The sequence below is a fragment of the Chiloscyllium punctatum genome, chromosome 12 (genome assembly GCF_047496795.1).
Source record: "Chiloscyllium punctatum isolate Juve2018m chromosome 12, sChiPun1.3, whole genome shotgun sequence".
NCBI classification, from domain to species: domain Eukaryota; kingdom Metazoa; phylum Chordata; class Chondrichthyes; order Orectolobiformes; family Hemiscylliidae; genus Chiloscyllium; species Chiloscyllium punctatum.
Window position 1 is genome coordinate 31643636 of NC_092750.1, and position 18928 is coordinate 31662563.

The following is an 18928-nucleotide window of genomic DNA, read 5'->3' on the forward strand; positions in this document are numbered from 1 at the left end:
ATTCAGTTCAAGATGGGGAGCATGGGCTCAGCATTATCGTGAAAACAAAGGGAGAAATTGGAAGAGTTCTTTGCACAGAGTTATTCAAGCACAGGACATTTTGCTATAGAAGGAAAATGACACAGTTAAACAGAATTAGATATATATTTAAGAACTCACATACATAAACGGGTTTTGCAAAAGGGCAGCATGATAAATTTAATTAGATCATTCCAATTTTGTGTTAGATGAATTGCGAACACAGACCAAATGGCCTCCCACTGTAACATATTACTCCCTCTCCATTTCCTCACACCATGTACTATTCCCAAGCCTCTTCCTCTCAACTAGTAGCCAGAAGTTGGTAAAATAAAGTGTGCTGTTAATTTATCTTCCACTTTTATCTCCATGCGTTGCCATCCCTGACAATATAAGAGTCACTGTGGATTGTACATATTAGTTTTCCTGCAAAACTCTGCAATTGGTTAGCACAATGACAGACTGTACCACTGAAATGCTAATTAACTTTAAACAATTACTGTTGAAGAGTGCGGCACTGGAAAATCACAGCAGGTCAGGCAGCATCCGAGGAGCAGGAGAATCAATGTTTCAGGCATAAGCCCTTCATCAGGAATGGGCCTTTGTGATGAAGGACTTAAAACAGAAACATCAATTCTCCTGCTCCCTGGATGTTGCCTGACCTGCTGTGCTTTTCCAGCGCTGCACTTTTCGACTCTGATCTCCAGCATCTGCAGTCCTCACTTTCTCCTTTAAACAATTACTGAACTGAAACATACTTCTACCAATAAGATAACAAAATGAATTACAGGGCTATAAACTTGGATGTTATAGCACATAGTACAGTAATATAATACAATAATATACATTTTCTTACCATTTCAGCTTCTGTATTATTCAGAATTTGGGGATAGATTCTATACAGATGAAGAACTATTCTGTCCACCAGTTTTTCACTGAGTGTTCCTTCATTCGTTAGAAACTGTGTGTCCTTTTCCAATCGCTTGCAGTAGTCTGTAAAATACCATAACACGAGCATGCACTTGTATGATATCCTTTTACAAATCAGAGTCGTATTTAGCATGTTGTTGCTACTGTCTTCCTTCTAGATATCTGATAGGAAGACATGGAATGATTTTTAGTTGTCTTGCAGTTTATCCACTATAAGCCTCTCACCATCTGCCCCAACCCCTTTCCAAGTGATTGTGATTAAGAAACAACTTGGATTAACCTTGCAGCTTGTAGGAGAAAAGAAACTCCTATTAAATTAAAATTAATTCCACTGCTACATAAAAATAACAAGTGCTACAGAGATTGGAAATAAAGCCAAACTTTTTATTTGGCATTGTTTAGGTATATGGCCATATTAACATGCCTGCTACCTTTAATGATTTGTGAATCTGTGCTCCTAGATAGATTGAATAACAAATCTAATCTACAGCAGCTAGGTGGCTCAGTGGTTAGCATGACTGCCTCATAGCGTCAGGGACCCATTTCAATTCCAGCCTTGGGTGACTTACTGTGTGGAGTTTACACATTCTGTCAGTGTCTGTGTGTTCTTCCTCTCACAGTCCAATGATGTGCAGATTCGGTGGCTAGGCCATGCTAAAATGCCCATAGTGTCCAAGAAGATGGATTAGCCATGGGAAATGCAGGGTGATTTTTGGGGGAGCGTGAGTCTGGGTGGTATGCATGGTGTGGACCTGTTGGGCCAAATGGCTGTCGAGTTTATAGTAGGATATCTAAGATTTTAGGATAATCATATGACCATTAAATTCAGTATCAGCAACTCAATAGTCTGAAATCTGAAATTCTTTGTGGGCATTCTCCCTCCAAACCTGATAAAGGCTACTAACTGTTCCCACTCTGACACCAACTGCGCTTATCATAAAAGTTAACTGCAAAGATGCCACTTAAATTTTATTGAGAACACTGTTTTGTGCAGTTAAACTTTGCATTACCATTTAAAATGAGGATTTCAAAAGAATTCAAAAGCTCCAGATTTTCAATAAATGGTTTGCACTGTTAACAACTAGTTATGATCTGATTATTGCCTTGCACTGCAGTGATATAAATAAACTCTGACTGCTTGCCAAGCTGCACCAGCCATTTATAATCCAAGTCACATTATGAATTTCACTTGTGAAAATGTTCCCAGTATTTTGAGCACTACTCTTCAAAAAAGTATTCACTTTTAAACATCTCCCATTTTAATTTACCACCTGACAACAGCCACTATACAAAATTACATTGTTTGAAAGTCCCGGGACAAGAATATTAAAGACTTTCTGCCCTAAGTTTGGGAGAAGATTTGTAGCTCGGGTGCTTGTTGTTGTGGTCCTGTTCGCCGAGCTGTGAATTTGTCTTGCAAACGTTTCGTCCCCTGTCTAGGTGACATCCTCAGTGATTGGGAGCCTCCTGTGAAGTGCTTCTGTGCTGTTTCCTCCGGCATTTATAGTGGCCTGTCTCTGCCGCTTCCGGTTGTCAGTTCCAGCTGTCTGCTGTAGTGGCCGGTATATTGGTTCCAGGTCGATGTGTTTGTTGATAGAGTCTGTGGATGAGTGCCATGCCTCTAGGAATTCCCTGTATGTTCTCTGTTTGGCTTGCCCTATAATGGTAGTGTTGTCCCAGTGGAATTCATGTTGCTTGTCGTCTGTGTGTGTGGCTACTAAGGATAGCTGGTCGTGTCGTTTCGTGGCTAGTTGGTGTTCATGGATACGGATCGTTAGCTGTCTTCTAGGACAAGCCAGGAAATGGGAATCCTGTGCCAACCGCCTAAGCGCCACATATGAACAACTCCGGTTCCTGCATGAATGCTGAAAGAATCGAATCCTTCCACCATGTGTCAGATACAGACCACCAGTCAACAATCCACAAGCCAGGGACACAGCCAGGCAGAACGGATTCAGGATGATCCAGGTAATGATTACAGACGCTCACAACAGACTACACAAATACAGACAAGAAATTGCGCGCCAAAAATCGTTAATTTCAAAAACCACCAATCAGGAATGGACCCGGACCATAGAACAGGCCGTCACCATAGGACAGAACAGGACAACACATCGCAAAAAAACAGCACTAAAAGAAAAAATGGCCAAACTAACACACAAGGAAGATGACACCACAACACACACCTGGGTTAAAAACCTCTCCCACAGACAGCTCACAGACACGGAAAGAACAATACTGGCCAAGGGACTCAACTACAACCACAGGGACGCCAAGACAGCAGACTTCCTAGCAGCACTAGAATGCACACTCAGGAACAATGGACTGACAGAAGAGACACAACAAACAGTGAGACAAAGTATCATACCGCTGATAACAAGGAAAAGACAAACACATAACCTCAACACCAAGGAGACGGAAGGACTAAAATCACTAAGAAACAATAAGAACATAATCATATCACATAATCAGCAGACAAAGGCAGAATGACAGTCATCCTGGACAAAGCAAAGTACATCCAAAAAGCACAACAACTACTTGCAGATACCAACACCTACCAAAAGAGGGAGTTTGACCCCACCCCACAGCTAACCAATAGGATAAACAACACACTGAGGAATCTACAAAAAAACGGACAGATAACCAGGTTTGACCTACAAAGAATGAAACCCGAAAGCAACAACACCCCCAGATTCTATGGACTACCCAAAGTGCACAAACCAGACATCCCATTCAGACCCATAGTATCACTATCAGGGACACCATCACATAAACTGGCTAAAGAACTACAGCAGAAACTGAAACACCTGATCAGCGGATCCAGACAATCTATACAATCGACACAGGAATTCTTGGACATCATCAGAAATATACACATAGACAAGGAAGAAACTATGGTCTCATTCGATGTAATGGCACTGTTCACCTCTATCAACAAAACCCTAGCCAGAGAAACAATAGCCAACCTGCTGGACAGACATAACAGACAACAGGACATTGAACCTATCAACAAAGACAGCATACTTAAACTACTGGACTTGTGCCTCACAACACACTTCACATTCAACAACCAGATATACGAACAAATCAACGGAACACCCATGGGCTCACCGATCTCTGGACTCAGCAGAAGCAGTAATGCAAAAGTTAGAACAAACAGTCTTACCGCAAATTCAACCCAAACTCTGGGTCAGATATGTGGATGACACCTTTGTAATAATTAAAAACGCAGAAATAGAGAACACACACCAGATCATCAACATCACACTCACAGGAATCCGATTCACTAGAGAGGAAGTAAAGGACAACCAACTCCCATTCCTAGACGTGATGGTACAGAGAACACCGAACGGAGAATTCACCACAAAGGTTTACAGGAAAGCCACACACACAGACCAAGTCCTAAACTATGAAAGCAACCACCCAAACACACACAAACGAAGTTGCATCAAGACACTATTCAAAAGGGCCACAACACACTGCAGCACACCAGAACTGCAAAAAGAGGAAGACGAACACCTATACAAGGTATTTGCCAAAAACGGATACCCTCGCAATTTCATCAACAGATGCCTAAGGGAAAGACAACGGAACGAGGACATGCCGCAACCCAAAGAACTAGCCACACTACCATACATCAGGAGCATTTCCAAACTGACAGCCAGACTACTGCGACCACTTGGACTCATAACAGCACACAAACCAACAGCCACTCTCAGACAACAACTCACCAGAACGAAGGACCCGATACCCAACATGAGCAAAACCAATGTAGTGTACAAAATCCCATGCAAGGATTGCACAAAACACTACATAGGACAAACAGGAAGACAGCTAACGATCCGTATCCATGAACACCAGCTAGCCACGAAACGACACGACCAGCTATCCTTAGTAGCCACACACACAGACGACAAGCAACATGAATGCGACTGGGACAACACTACCATTTTAGGGCAAGCCAAATAGAGAACAGCCAGGGAATTCCTAGAGGCATGGCACTCATCCACTGACTCTATCAACAAACACATCGACCTGGACCCAATATACCGGCCACTACAGCGGACAGCTGGAACTGACAACCAGAAGCGGCAGAGACAGGCCACTATAAATGCCGGAGGAAACAGCACAGAAGCGCTTCACAGGAGGCTCCCAAGCACTGAGGATGTCACCTAGACAGGGGACGAAACGTTTGCAAGACAAATTCCCAGCTCGGCGAACAGAACCACAACAACACTTTCTGCCCTTTTAGAATGTAATGGTTTTGAATTATAGACTAAAGGTCCGGAGCTTTCAAGCAAGATCTCATCAATTTCTAATGGCCTTACGTAATGTGAGCAGAAATACATGCTTCAACTTTGTGCAGAAGTCCAAGAGGCTGAGAAAATGAGTGGATCTGAGTAATGAAATCACAGGTCACATATTGATCATGAAGCATATGTTTAAGGCAGTGAATAGCCAAAATAGGTTAAATCTGACCTGTACAGAAGTAATTCATTCCAAAGAAGATGACAACAGTGTTAGTGTCACTGGAGTCAACATTCTGGGTTGAGAGAATAGTTCAGTATTCTGAATCCTGATTGTAATCCAGTGATTTCTGCTGGAAATACATACAAGAACATTAGGGAAAGGTTGGACTGGACTTAGTTTTTATACCCTCAAAGTGAAATGACTTGGTAACATTCACAGTCCAACACCTAGAATGATAGACTACAGAAAAGGCCCTTCAGCCCATCAAGTCTGTACTGCCAAAAATATACCATAGCCTACATTAGTCCCACTATCCCACAATAGGCTCACAGTCTTGAATATTATGATACTTCAAGTACTCATCTAATAACTTTTAAAGGTTGCAAAGTTCCCCACCTTCCCAGGCAGTGCACTCTAGATCCCTACCACCTTCTGGGTGAAAAGGTCTTTCCGCAAACCCCCTCTAAATCACCTGCCTTCCACTTTAAAATTTTGTCCCCTTGTTACTGGCTTTTCAACTGAGGAGAACATCTGCTTTCTATTCATGCTGTCCATGTCCCTCATAATCTTATACAACTCTATCTGCCATGGCAGGATTAGGACCCAGCTCCCCAGAACATTCCCCCGAGTCTCTAGACCAATAATCTAACATTAATACCACTAGGCCATCAGCTTCCCTCATGTGAACATTTACAACATTTCTAGTGATTGATTTTAATCTATTAAATTTAGACACAAGATTTTGTTTGAGGTTGATTGCTACAGTACTCAAAATTCAAAATTCTAATGATAAAAGGTACTCCAATATAAATTAGGCGACATCACATTACAAGCATTGTTACAATGAAATTAAATGTTTCAGTTTCATTTGTTCATGCATCTTACTGTTTAGCTGCTGTAAGTCCTTTTTTGCATTGTTGGTGCTGGCCACAGCTTTAATTGTAAAACAGATTCTTGTTGAATGGATGTTAAATATAGTGTGCATTTAAAATAACCCAATGTTCCAAAATAACTTCCAGTCATTTGCGTGTTATTGACATTTCCCCACTCTTACAGCATCCACAGAATTATTTTAGAAATAAACCAACAAAGTCAATTTTAATCCAGCTGCTTTTGTAAGAGAGGCCAATATGGGTCACATGTTAGCCCACTCACCATACCATAATTCCCAAGATCTCTGTCAGAGAACAGGATGAGACCTCACTGGAGATCAAATTACAGTCCTGATTGACGAAAATAATGCAGGAAAAGAAAAACAGGAAATTTCATGGATGTAGCAGTTCAGTTTTTGACACTGCAAAGTATCATAACATGAAATTGGGGGATCATCTCCATAACAACCTGCTCCTTCCACAAATTCATTATCCATATCTTTTCCTCCTCTCTTTTCTCCAGTCCCCATCTTTTTTTTTCCCAGTTTACCTCACTTACTGCTTTGTTCTTATTGGAAATGTTAGGAGCAAGAGATTTGCACTAAAGACGAAGAGCGTCTCAAATTTTAATGCAAGTTATTTTGAAAAGTGTAGCATGTTTCAAACAAAACACAGTAGAACATGAGTAAATTTTGAATATTGCTGAAAAAAGTGAACATTCTGTTGAAGCTTTTCATCAGGACAAATCACAGGAAATTCCCAAGTAAAGGGAAAACAACATTTATACTGTATAATAGTGATGTTCAGTTGGCAAATGGACTCTGATTGGCAGGACTTATGACAGAGAATGCACCACTGACTAATGACTGTTAGGCAACTGTCAAGCTGTTTTTCCAAAGAGTTTCACCCAGAATGGTTGACTCTGATAGGTCAAAAATGAACCTGACAATAGCTATCATTTATTCAGCATAGAAAAGTTGTGTCTGCACATGTCTTTTCATCTGTAAAGAACAGAGTCCTATGTATGAACACATGTAGCTTCTAGTACATTACAAAGTGTGCTACATTGTGAGCTGAAAAGACAACCTTTTATTTGCACACAAGATTATTTAGCAAATGTTGTCCAATCCTGGAATGTAATGTTGAACATTAGATGGTGAGTTTTGCAAATGCAGGCTAGTTGAGCACTTGGAGTAATGAGAGCTGATCTGGGCAATTCACAGAAGGATATATTAGTTTTGAAGGGAATACAATGTAAGTTTAGAAGAATGTTACCAGAACTTCAGAGGTCAAGTTATGAGATTATACAGATTTCCATTGGTAGGAGATTCTCGAACTATGAAGCACAATCTGAAGCACTTCTACACAAAAAGGGTGGTGGATGTTTGGAACTCTGCTGTTCACATATAGCTGCTGATGCGAGACTAGTTGTTAGTTTTAGATTGGAGGTAATTTATTTTTATTAAGTAGAGGTAGTAAAGAACATGGGCCAAAAACAAATATACGGAATTAGACCACAGATGAACTATAATCTGTGGTCAGCAAGGTTTTAGAAAGAATTCTGAGGGATAGGATTTATGATTATTTGGAAAAGCATAGTGTGATTAAAAGCAGTCAGCATGGCTTTGTGTGGGGCAGGTCATACCTCACAAATCTTACTGAGTTCTTTGAGGAGGTGACGAAACAGGTTGACAAAGGTTGAGCAGTGGATGTGGTGTATCTGGATTTCAGCAAGGCACTTGATAAGGTTCCCCATGGTAGGCTCATTCAAAAAGTCAGGAGATATGGAATACAGGGAGATTTAGCTGTCTAGATTCAGAATTAGTTGGCTGACAGAAGGCAGAGAGTGGTTGTAGAGGGAAAGTATTCTGCCTGGAGGTCAGTGGTGAGTGATGTCCCGCAGGGCTCTGTTCTTGGGCCTCTGCTCTTTGTAGTTTTTATAAATGACTTGGATGAGGAGGTTGAGGGGTGGATTAATAAATTTGCTGATACGCAAAGGTTAGAGGTGCCGTTGATAGTATCGAGGGTTATTGCAGGCTGCAGTGCGACATAGACAGGATGCAGAGCTGGGCTGAGAAATAGCAGATGGAGTTCAACCTAGATGAAGGGCCATTCCTGATGAAGGGCTTTTACCTAAAACGTCGATTTTCCTGCTCCTCGGATGTTGCCTGAACTGCTGTGCTTTTCCAGCACCACCCTAGTCTAGAACCTGGTTAAATGCAAAGTGATGCATTTTGGAAGGTCGAACTTGATTGCTGAATATAAGATTAGAGACAGGATTCTTGGCAGTGTGGAAGAACAGAGGGATCTTGGTCTTCAAGTGCATAGATCCCTCAAAGTTGCCACCCAAGTGGATAAGGTTGTTAAGAAAGCATATGGGGTTTTGGCTTTCATTAACAGGGGGATTGAGTTTAAATGCTGCGAGGTTTTGGTGCAGCTCTACAAGACCGTGGTGAGACCACACTTGCAATATTGTGTCCAGTTCTGGTCGCCCTACTATAGGAAAGATACAGAGGCTTTGGAGAGGGTGCAAAGAAGGTTTACCAGGATGCTGCCTGGACTGGAGGACTTGCTTTATGAAGAGAGGTTGACTACGCTCAGACATTTCTCTCTGGAGAGAAGGAGGAAGAGAGGTGACCTGATTGAGGCATACAAGGTAATGAGAGGCATGGATAGAATCAAAAGTCAGAGACTTTTCCCCAGGGCAGGATTGACTGGCACGAGGGGTCATAGTTTTAACATATTAGGAGGAAGGTATAAAGGAGACGTCAGAGGTAGGTTCTTTACGCAGAGAGTTGTGAATGCATGGAATTTGTTGGCAGTGGTGGTGGTGGAAGCAGAGTCACTAGAGACATTTAAGCGACTACTGGACATTCACTTCGATAGCAGTGAGTTGAGAGGCGCAGAGTTTAGGTTATTTTATTTTAGATTAGGAATGATCCTCGGCACAACAGCATAGGCCGAAGGGCCTGTTCTGTGCTGTACTTTTCTATGTTCTATAATCTCTTTAAATGGGGGAAGAGGTTTGAAGTGCTAAATGGCTTACTCCTGTTCCTACGTTCAGTACTTGTTGCAAACCTCAACCTTCCAAAACCTGAACAATCACATGAAACAACAGAAAATTCAGACAACTCAAGCTGACCTCCAGAGTTAATCCACACTATCTTCATTCCATTTATTTTCCTTGTAGTGGGTGCATTACTTGCATGCAAAAAGCAGAGGGCAGTAAAAGTCAAGTTTCTTACTTCCAACTTCAACAAAAAACTTTTGAAGTTGAATGTCAAATACTTCTGGGACAAAAAAATTCAGTTGCATAGTGCCAGGCTGCTCTGATGTTGGGTGAATGTAGCAGAGGGGCGTGGTATTCATTAAACTGTACCCCTTCAAGGATTCAAATCTCTATCAGGGAAGGAAAAGACAGGGAAATAATTGTTTATAAAAAAATGAATCATTCAGAATTGTTTCACAATAACAGCAAGTGTACATGCTGTTATAAATGTTTAAATAACTCAACAATTTGTGACCAGCAGGTAGTACGTCAGCTGTTACAAAGTGCCTGATGTGGATGGACATTTAACACTTAGCCTTGTAAAGATGGGAGCTTAGGGGAATCTTCAGTGATGGTCAGGGAATTCAGGGATTTGTCAGGTATAACCAATTAAATTGGACTACCAATGTACAAAGACTTTTAAAATAGTGACATTTCTACTTCCACAGGGTCAGATAACCTCACTGGCCTAAAAACAGTACTGCTGAAACAATAGAGTATTTCTCCTGAAGGCAGAATATTGTTCCTAAAATGTTTCATTTTTACATTTTGTTTTCCTTTTATTATCTCACTGTTCATGAAATCTAATTTAACTCCAATTCCCCCCTTTCCGTTTTTGATTTTTCTTGCCTTTGCACTAGCCTTTAATCTGATTAGTTAAAGAGATAAACTGTTTGTCCTGTTATTTACTGAAATTGTTGATGCTCTGGACGCCTTCAATTCACATTTCCATCAATTAAAAGTACATTTTTACCTTCAGCTAAGTAGAGAGATAAAAAGAATAACAAATGGGGACAAGATGATATGCTCCTACAAATTCCAAGCAATAGGCTATGAGTCTCTCTCATAGCTGATTTAAACTGTAGTTCACAATTCAGACTTCTTCTTGTCCAGTACACAATTCTATTTCCAAAGGACTGAATAGACAACTCAAATTCTCCCTGAATGGGTTCAAACTAATTTCATTTCAACATCAATGACTGAGAGTCTGCTCCAAGTTTGTGGAAACACTGGATACCATGAAAACATAATTGTACCTTTCACCAGTTTTTCTGTGACCTTAATGCTTTCCAGATTACCTTTGCAAACACGACAAATTACTGAGTAGCTGTATGTTTAAAAGAATGCCATTCTTATAAGAGAATGTGCCAGCAAACCCAGCTTCCACTGTGCCTATTTATAAAATGTATTTCAGAAAGTTATAAAATGTTATTAAATAATGCCATTATTTATGTGGCTTATACATGTGAATGCATTTAATTAAGATTGTCATTTCCTGATATGAACAAATTTGGAGTGTGTGTAATCAGAATTGATCAGATTCTTGGACGTCTGGTCTTCAAATGTGGATTGAAAGGAAACATTGTAAATTCAGAACTTTAATAATTGATCATGTATTGAAAGAATCAGCAATAACTCTTTCTGGATTAAATTATTCTCTGAGATAAAGTGACAAGGAATTACAAATAATATGCCAATTTACCATTCCTGAGGAAAGGAGTTGAAGTTATAGATTCATAGAGATGTACAGCGTGGAAACAGAACCATGGAAACGTCCACGCCGACCAGATATCCCAACCCAATCGAATCCCACCTGCCCGCACCTGGCCCATATCCCTCCAAACCCTTCCTATTCATATACCCATCCAAATGCCTTTTAAATGTTGCAATTGTACCAGCTTCCACCACTTCCTCTGGCAGTTCATTCCATACATGTACCACCCTCTGTGTGAAAAAGTTGCCCTGGAGGACTCTTTTATATCTTTCCCCTCTCACCCTAAACCTATGCCCTCTAGTTCTGGACTCCCCGACCCCAGGGAAAAGACTATTTCTATTTATCCTATCCATGCCCCTCATGATTTTGTAAACCTCTATAAAGTCACCCATCAGCCTCCTACATTCCAGGGAAAACAGCCCCAGCCTGCTCAGCCTCTCCCTATAGCTCAAATCCTCCAACCCTGGCAACATCCTTGTAAATCTTTTCTGAACTCTTTCAAGTTTCACAACATCTTTCCAATAGGAAGGAGACCAGAAATGCACGCAAAATTCCAAGTTACATAGACAAACTGTTTTAAAAGCTGTTTCCATAATGTCACAAGGACAATTGATTGCTCTGCAGAAGAATTTAAGGATTTAATAGCAGGACAGTCTGTGTTTCGAACAGATAGCAAACACCAAATGTAATAAGGAAGAGAGAAGCGAGGTTGAGAGCAGTTGGCTTTCACTCCTGATAAGAAAGTAAGCAACAGACTTGATGACTTCAGAAGTGTCATAAATAATGTCACACCATAAGATTATAAGAAATAGGAGCAGGAGTAGACCATCTGGCCCATCAAGCCTACTCCACCATTCAATAAGATCATGGATGATGTTTTTGTGGACTCAGCTCCACTTACCCGCCTACTCACGAGAACCCTTAATTCCTGTAACTGTTCACTGCAAGTCTCTAGATTAGAGTGGTGCTGGAAAAGCACATTCCTGATGAAGGGCTTTTGCCCGAAATGTCAATTTTCTTGCTCCTCGGAATTTGCCTGACCTGCTGTGCTTTTCCAGCACCACTCTAATCTAAACTCTGGTTTCCAGCATCTGCAGTCCTTGTTTTTACCCACTGTTCACTGCAAGCCTAACAAAACAGAAAATCCTATAAGAATCCAACAGGATTCTTCAGCAGAACTCTGGAAAACCACACTTCACAAGGCTTGAATCTGGACATATCCAGAGATAGACGCAGTTGTTTGGAATCTTGACGAAATCCTGCCTTTAAATTGGGTTGTGAGATTTAACTTATTTACATGAGGGGCCTTATTTTGTTTGCTACATGCAATAAAGTTTAAATTATTGTTTCAGTATTTGATCATGTGAGATTCTTTAATAAGTAACCAAATTAACAGCAGCTTGTGATAATTTACACACAACAGGAGTCAGCCTGGCGTAGGGCCAATATTTATCCTTCCACCAACAACACAACAGCTGATCATTTGGTTACTATTACATTGTTGTTTGTGGGAGTTTATGGAGTGCATATGCTGCTCTGTTCCTACATCACAGCATTGACTGCGCTGACAAACAGTTCATCGACTAAAAAGCTTCACAGTTTGGGTCCTGAAAATTACAAATGGAAGCCTTTGATTTATAGAAAATCATAGCACAAGACAATTGGTTAAACTGAAATCCAATTGCTACTGGAAATGACGTGAACATTGACTCCAAAAAGCTTTGGATACGTAGTTTTACGGCATGCGGCTACATGAATGACTAACGTGTAATGTCAGGACGAACACCGCCTCTGCCAATGTCAAGGTTAGCTGGCTGTGCCCGCTGACGCTTCAAGTGGTGCCCGGTCAAATCCTGTAAAGACAAGTTTTAAACAGACAGAAATCCGACAAAAGAGAAGCACTCGGATTATGAGGAAGTAACAAGGCGGTGCCACGACAGCAAAGTCTATTCCCTACTCCCCAACACCAGTTACAATGAAAAGGAAATAGACAGTGAAGCCCTGGCTGCAGCAGCGGGGTGAGCTGGATACAGGGACGGTACGTGGTGTCAACCTCTCGAGTTTGTCCGTGCTCATTGCTGCGTGACTGGGCGGTGAACACTGACCTGACATGGCGCTGCTGCTTGATCCTGTACTCCGCCCAGCTCACACACTTCCGCGCTCTCCCTCTCCTCCAACACAGGGCACAGCCCCAGGTCAGTGTCAAGTTACAGCCGCAGCGGAAGAAACTTCCCTCAGTCAGAGCTCAGAACAGGATCTGACCTCGCAATAGCGAGAGAAGTATCAAACCGTTTTAAGAAGATTAAAGCTCAGAAACATGATTAAACATGTGTAGTTTAGAATGAAGAAGATATTTAATAAACTGAACGACGAGAGGGCGACTCTGGCAAATGCTGCAAATTCCAATTTGAGTGTGTGGGGGGTGGCTGGTGGTTTTGAAGTTTGATTGAAAACAAACAATATAGTAGGGAGAGAAGATTAAAGGAAAAGGGCAAGGCGAGGTGCAAAATTCTATCTATAGCAATGTATAGCAAGATACTTAAGTGTTAAATGTATAAAGTTGGTATATAACTTTCAATTGTACATGGAAGCTATGACTGCGACCACAAAAGGTCACTATGAATGTTACAAGTTGTGTGTAAAAGACACTTGTTGCAAATGTAGAGATAACATGACAATAGCGAGCCAGTTAGCAGACTCTCGGTACAATTACATTCCTCCGAACATTTAACCTTTTTGCAAAAAAAAATGCTGTTAGAAATTATATAAGCTAAAGTTATGCATGGTAACAAAAAATTCATTAAAAGTGTGTCATCTCCAGTCTTTTCATCAGTCTCTGCATATGTATTGCATGCATTGCACTTAGATCATGAAAGTAATTTAATGTTGCAAATTGTTGTGGGCTGTTCATCTGATATTTGCTTGTTCTAAGAGTGGAGTTCTTTCTCTGGGGTGGTTGTTCCTGTGGAAAGTGCTGTTGTTGTGGTAACTGTTGTTGCAAAGCTATTGCTGGTGATTATTTTATATGTTTTTTACTTGTACTTTCTAGTTGAGGTTTTGATAACACATCTGGTTATTTACATTCTCTGCATATGATCTGAAATAACTGCCCAGAATCTGGCATCCTGTCGTGAAATAACTTTATTCACAGTACACTGGCTGCAGCCAGCTCAGAATCAGTCCCCCGAAGTTAGGAGTCTCTGAAATCCCTGTTTATATCTGTCAGCCAGGGCTCCCATACTTAGTAAGATTCACCTGGTACACAATCAAAGTGGTAACTACTCAATGCAGCTGTCAATTTGCCATGAGGGTAGACCTTTTTGAAAGTGTTGAATGTTTGCATTCTGAATCTCCAGTGCTCATAGTTTTGTCAAAGTGAAATGTGACTTTCTGTCATTTCATCTTGATCTTGTCACTCATACCTGATATTACTTTTGGTTTTAATAGTCTTTTCCCTATTGACTGATTAGTTTGACATTACTGTTTGGTTTGGACGATTTTCCATTCCTTTTGTAAATGTATTTCTCTACATGAGGATTGCTTTATAGATATTTTTTCTCACCGACCCATTCAAAGATGTAATTACACACCTCTGAAGCAGGTCATACTTGAACTGTGGTCTTCTAACCTGGGGTAAAAACACTATCACTGCACCACAAGGGGCCTGTGAATTTCTTTGTAACTCTGTGCTGGATTTGACAATTATCCTTGAATCAGACAGAAGCCATTTGCCCCATTGAGACTGCACTAACCCTCCACAAAAAGATTCCCATCCAGATCAACCATATACCCGTAATCTTGCATTTACCACGACCAGTCCACTTAACCTGCACTTCCCTGGACACTACAAAGCAACATAGCAGAGCAATCCATCTAACATGCATGTCATTGGATTGTGGGAGGAAACCAGAGCACCCATACAGACATGTGTTGAAGGCAATGAATTGAATTGAATTTATTGTCTTGTGTACTGAGGCACAGTGAAAAGCTTTGTCTTGAAAGCAATACAGGCAGATCACATATTAAGTAGCACAGATAGTAAGTAATAGGTAATCAGTGGCAAAAACAAAAACACAGGTACAAGCGAATGTTAAGAGTTTGTGAGTACATTCAGAATTATAACAACCGTTGCATAGAAACTGTTATGAAACCGGCTGGTGCGTACCTTCTGTACTTTCTCCCCAATGGTAGAGTTTGTAGAAAAACATTGCCAGGGTGGGATGGATCTTTGAGAATGCTGGCAGCCTTTCTTTGACAGCGGGTCTGGTAGATGGATTCTGTAGATGGGAGGTTGGCCTTTGTGATGTCTGGGCCAAGTTAGCCGCTCTCTGTAACCGTCTCCGATCTTGAATGGTGCAGTTGCCATGCCAGGTTGTGATACATCCAGACAGAATGTTCTCGATGTCACACCTATAAAAATTGCCATGGGTATTCGCCATCATGCCAAATTTCCTCAGCTGCCTGAGGAAGAAGAGACATTGTTGGGCCTTTGTAACCAGTGCATTCACATGAAGAGTCCAAGAAAGCTTGTTGTGGGTGATCATTGTGGGTCACCCATGGCAGATGGACTGCCATGGTTCAGGAAGGCACCTCACCACTACCTTCTCAAGGGCAACTAAGGATGAGTTAAAAAAAATGCTGGCCAGCCAACACCCCACAAATGAATAAAAGAAAAGACAATTGCCAAAAGACACTTTCTCTAGTGTAGTATCATTTAGTTTGCATTAATGCCCTGGATGCACATATAAGTGGTTTCCCTTGCCTCAGAAAGATGGCTGTAAGTACAGTCTCACTGGCATTACACTGCAGGGAGACTTGGTGGCTAACATCATAATGATTCAGCAAAGGAGTTGTCACCACTGGCTGTTTGATGCTACTAGTGAAAGCTGCTCTTTTGTTCTATGTCCCAATACCACTGCATGTCCTTAATAGTGAGCTTGTGTAAAAATCCACACTCTGAAGTTAGACAAGGACTTACTAAATTATTCCTGAATCCAACAAATTATTGCACTGCTTTCACATCTGAAGGTCATTGCAACTCTACTACAGCTCACACCCTATTAGGATTCAGGCAAAGTCTTTTCACTCTCAGTATGTGACCTCAGTATGTGACCTACACACTTCACTTCAGATATTTTCAGACATTTTAGTTGGTACTGTTTCAGGTTCATCTGGTGAGGTCTCCGTAATGGTTATACCAAATACTGGTTGTAATCTGTGATGGCTTCTTCCACTGTGTCTGTACATGCATGTACTATAAGGTCCACAACAGCTTCCAACTCTGGAAGATCACTGACTTATTGCATGTTGTGTATATTGATGAACAATGGAAATGCCAATTGGCATGTACAATCATTTGTATCCCTGAATAGTATCCATATGTGGAAGAAAACTGAGGCCAGTAGCCATCCTTAGCATGATGTAGTGAGATCTCTTCAACACTTTGTTGAGATCTAATCCATCTCAATTTCTCAAGTTCTTTTATTTTCACCTTGCAGCTAATACAATCTGCAGAGGGGCCTTTTTGTGGTGCACTAGTAGTGTCCCTATCCCTAGATCAGGAGCCCAAGTGCCACATACTTCAGAGGTGTGTAATAACATCTCTCAACAGGTTGATTGAAATAATAGGTTAATTTTTAAAAAAAAATACAGTCTGCCAGTGTGTTCAATTTCTTGATTTGTCTCTAGTTTTCCAGCTCTTCTGTATTGTCTTTCAGGCTGGCCTGCAGGACAGTTGGAACTCCCCTTGGCAGATGCAGAATTGGTTTCTTATTCTCATCAGTTTCAAGATGATATTTACCATGAATACATCCTTGTAAAACATCTTTATAATCTTTTAGAATCTGTTCAGCACTTAGTGGGTTAACGGGCTGTAAAATTCTGCACATTTCCTCTAGCACATTTAGGATTACCAGTTCAAACATTTGGCTTGCTTCAGCTGAGATGAGTGAACCTTGCTTCCTGATTACCATCTGGAACTCCATATATTCCTTTCCCCCATTCCATTGGGCTCTCAGCTTCATTTGTCCTCTTGGCTTGAGGATCATTCCATTATATAGACTCAAACTTAATTTCAAGGGCTTCATTTTGGATCACCACCTTGAGCCACTTTAGTGCAAGTCTGTGAAGTTCATGATATTGCATGAAGCATCTATATCCAACACATCACATTCACTTGATGCTCTCCTTCTGCAGTCATCATTCCAAAAACAATATATCCACTTAGACCTGATGATTTATCTTGTAGAGGGATTTGTCAGAATCTTTGGTAGATGTCTCTCCAGTAGCCATCTTTAGGTGCATGTTCTACTTCTTTTTAACTAGGCACTTAAAATGATTCAGCTTCTTATAGTCAGAGCACTGTTTTCTCACATTAGATTCTCTTCCTTTACTTTTTGTGTGGGAGCTGGTTTAGCTCAGTTGGCTGGATTGTTGGTTTACAGAGCAGTGTGATGCCAATTCTAGCACTGGCTAATGTTACCATGAAGGACTCTCCTTCTCAACCTCTTCCCTTGCCTGAGGTCTGGTGGTCCTCAGGTTAAATCACCATCAGTTGCTTCTCTCTGTAATCATAGAGCAGCCCCAGTAGTCTGGTAAGACTATGGTAACACAACAACACACATTTTGTGTGATGTTCTTCTCAATGTTTACTTTCTACTATTTGGTCATAATATTTCTGGTGGCTTTTCTGCAAATCTTTCTTTTTCCCAGTCTGCTGTTCTTATTCAGCCTGGAATGTCTTTCAGCATTATGCAAGTATTTGCCTGTTTTCTCACTATTAGGCTCTATTGAATTGGAATTGAATTAGGTTTATTGTCACATGAACTTATCTGAGAACAGTGAAAAGTGTCCAGCACTATTTACAGCACCATCTTAGATAAAAAAACGGTACCTAGCTACAAAATCTTAGTTACAAAGCAGAGAAGTAAGGAAAACAAAGTTAAAAGTTAAACATTGTTTTACTATCTTTTAGGAATGAGAGCTGCAATGATACAATTCAACACCATTTTTACTAAAGAAGTTGAAGCTCTTGTCAAGAGGAAAAAGAAGGCTTATGTTAGGATGAGACGTGAAGACACAGGGTGCTTGAGAGTTACAAGTTAGCTAGGAAAGACCTAAAGAGAGAGATAAGAAGAGCCAGGAGAGGACATGAGAAGCCTTTGGCATATAGGATCAAGGAAAACCCTAAGGCTTTCTATAGCTATATCAGGAATAAAAGAATGACTAGAGTAAGATTAGGAGAAAGTGAGGATTGCAAATGCTGGCGATCAGAGTCAAGAGTGTGTGATGCTGGAATGGCACAGCAGATCTTGCAGCATCCGAGGAGCAGGAGAATCGACATTTTGGGCAGGAGCCCTTCATCAGGAATGAGGCTGGAAGCCTCTGGGGTGGAGAGATAAATGGGAGGAGGGTGGGGCTGCGGACAATTTAGCTGAGAGGTGGGGGTGAAGCTGATAGGTAGGAAGGAAGATTGACAGGTGGGACAGGTCAAGGGGACGGTGCTGAGCTGGAAGGTTGGATCTGGTTTAAGGTGGGGGGAGGGGAAATGAGAAAACTGGTGAAATCCACATTAATGCCCTGGAGTTGAAGGATCCCGAGGCGGAAGATGAGGCGTTCTTCCTCCAGGTGGTGAGGGAGTGGCAATGGAGGAGGCCCAGGACCTGCATGTCCTCAGCAGAGTTGGGGGTGGGGGGGGGGGGAGTTGAAATGTTCGGCCCCGGGGCGGTGGGATTGATTGATGGAGTGTCCTGTAGATGTTCTCTGAAGCGCTCTGTGAGAAGGTGCCCAGTCTCCCCAGTGTAGAGGAGACCGCATCAGGAGCAACGGATACAATAAATGACGTGTGGATGTGCAGGTGAAACTTTGATGGATGCG

The 18928-nt window shown here is 41.3% G+C and overlaps 1 protein-coding gene across 7 annotated transcripts in view; it reads right to left on the minus strand.

Moving 5' to 3' along the window:
* Positions 1–18928, minus strand: part of card19 (caspase recruitment domain family, member 19) — an 82623-nt gene that overhangs the window by 35200 nt on the left and 28495 nt on the right. For 2 of the 7 annotated variants that reach the window (XM_072582270.1, XM_072582271.1), the window contains one exon: positions 875–1011. In XM_072582270.1, coding sequence (XP_072438371.1) covers positions 875–1011 — 137 coding nt within the window. Of the gene's footprint in view, positions 1–874; positions 1012–5427; positions 5549–12818; positions 12933–13158; positions 13278–18928 lie in introns of those variants that run through there. The other 5 variants (XM_072582273.1, XM_072582272.1, XM_072582274.1 and 2 more) reach the window with 5 other exon arrangements.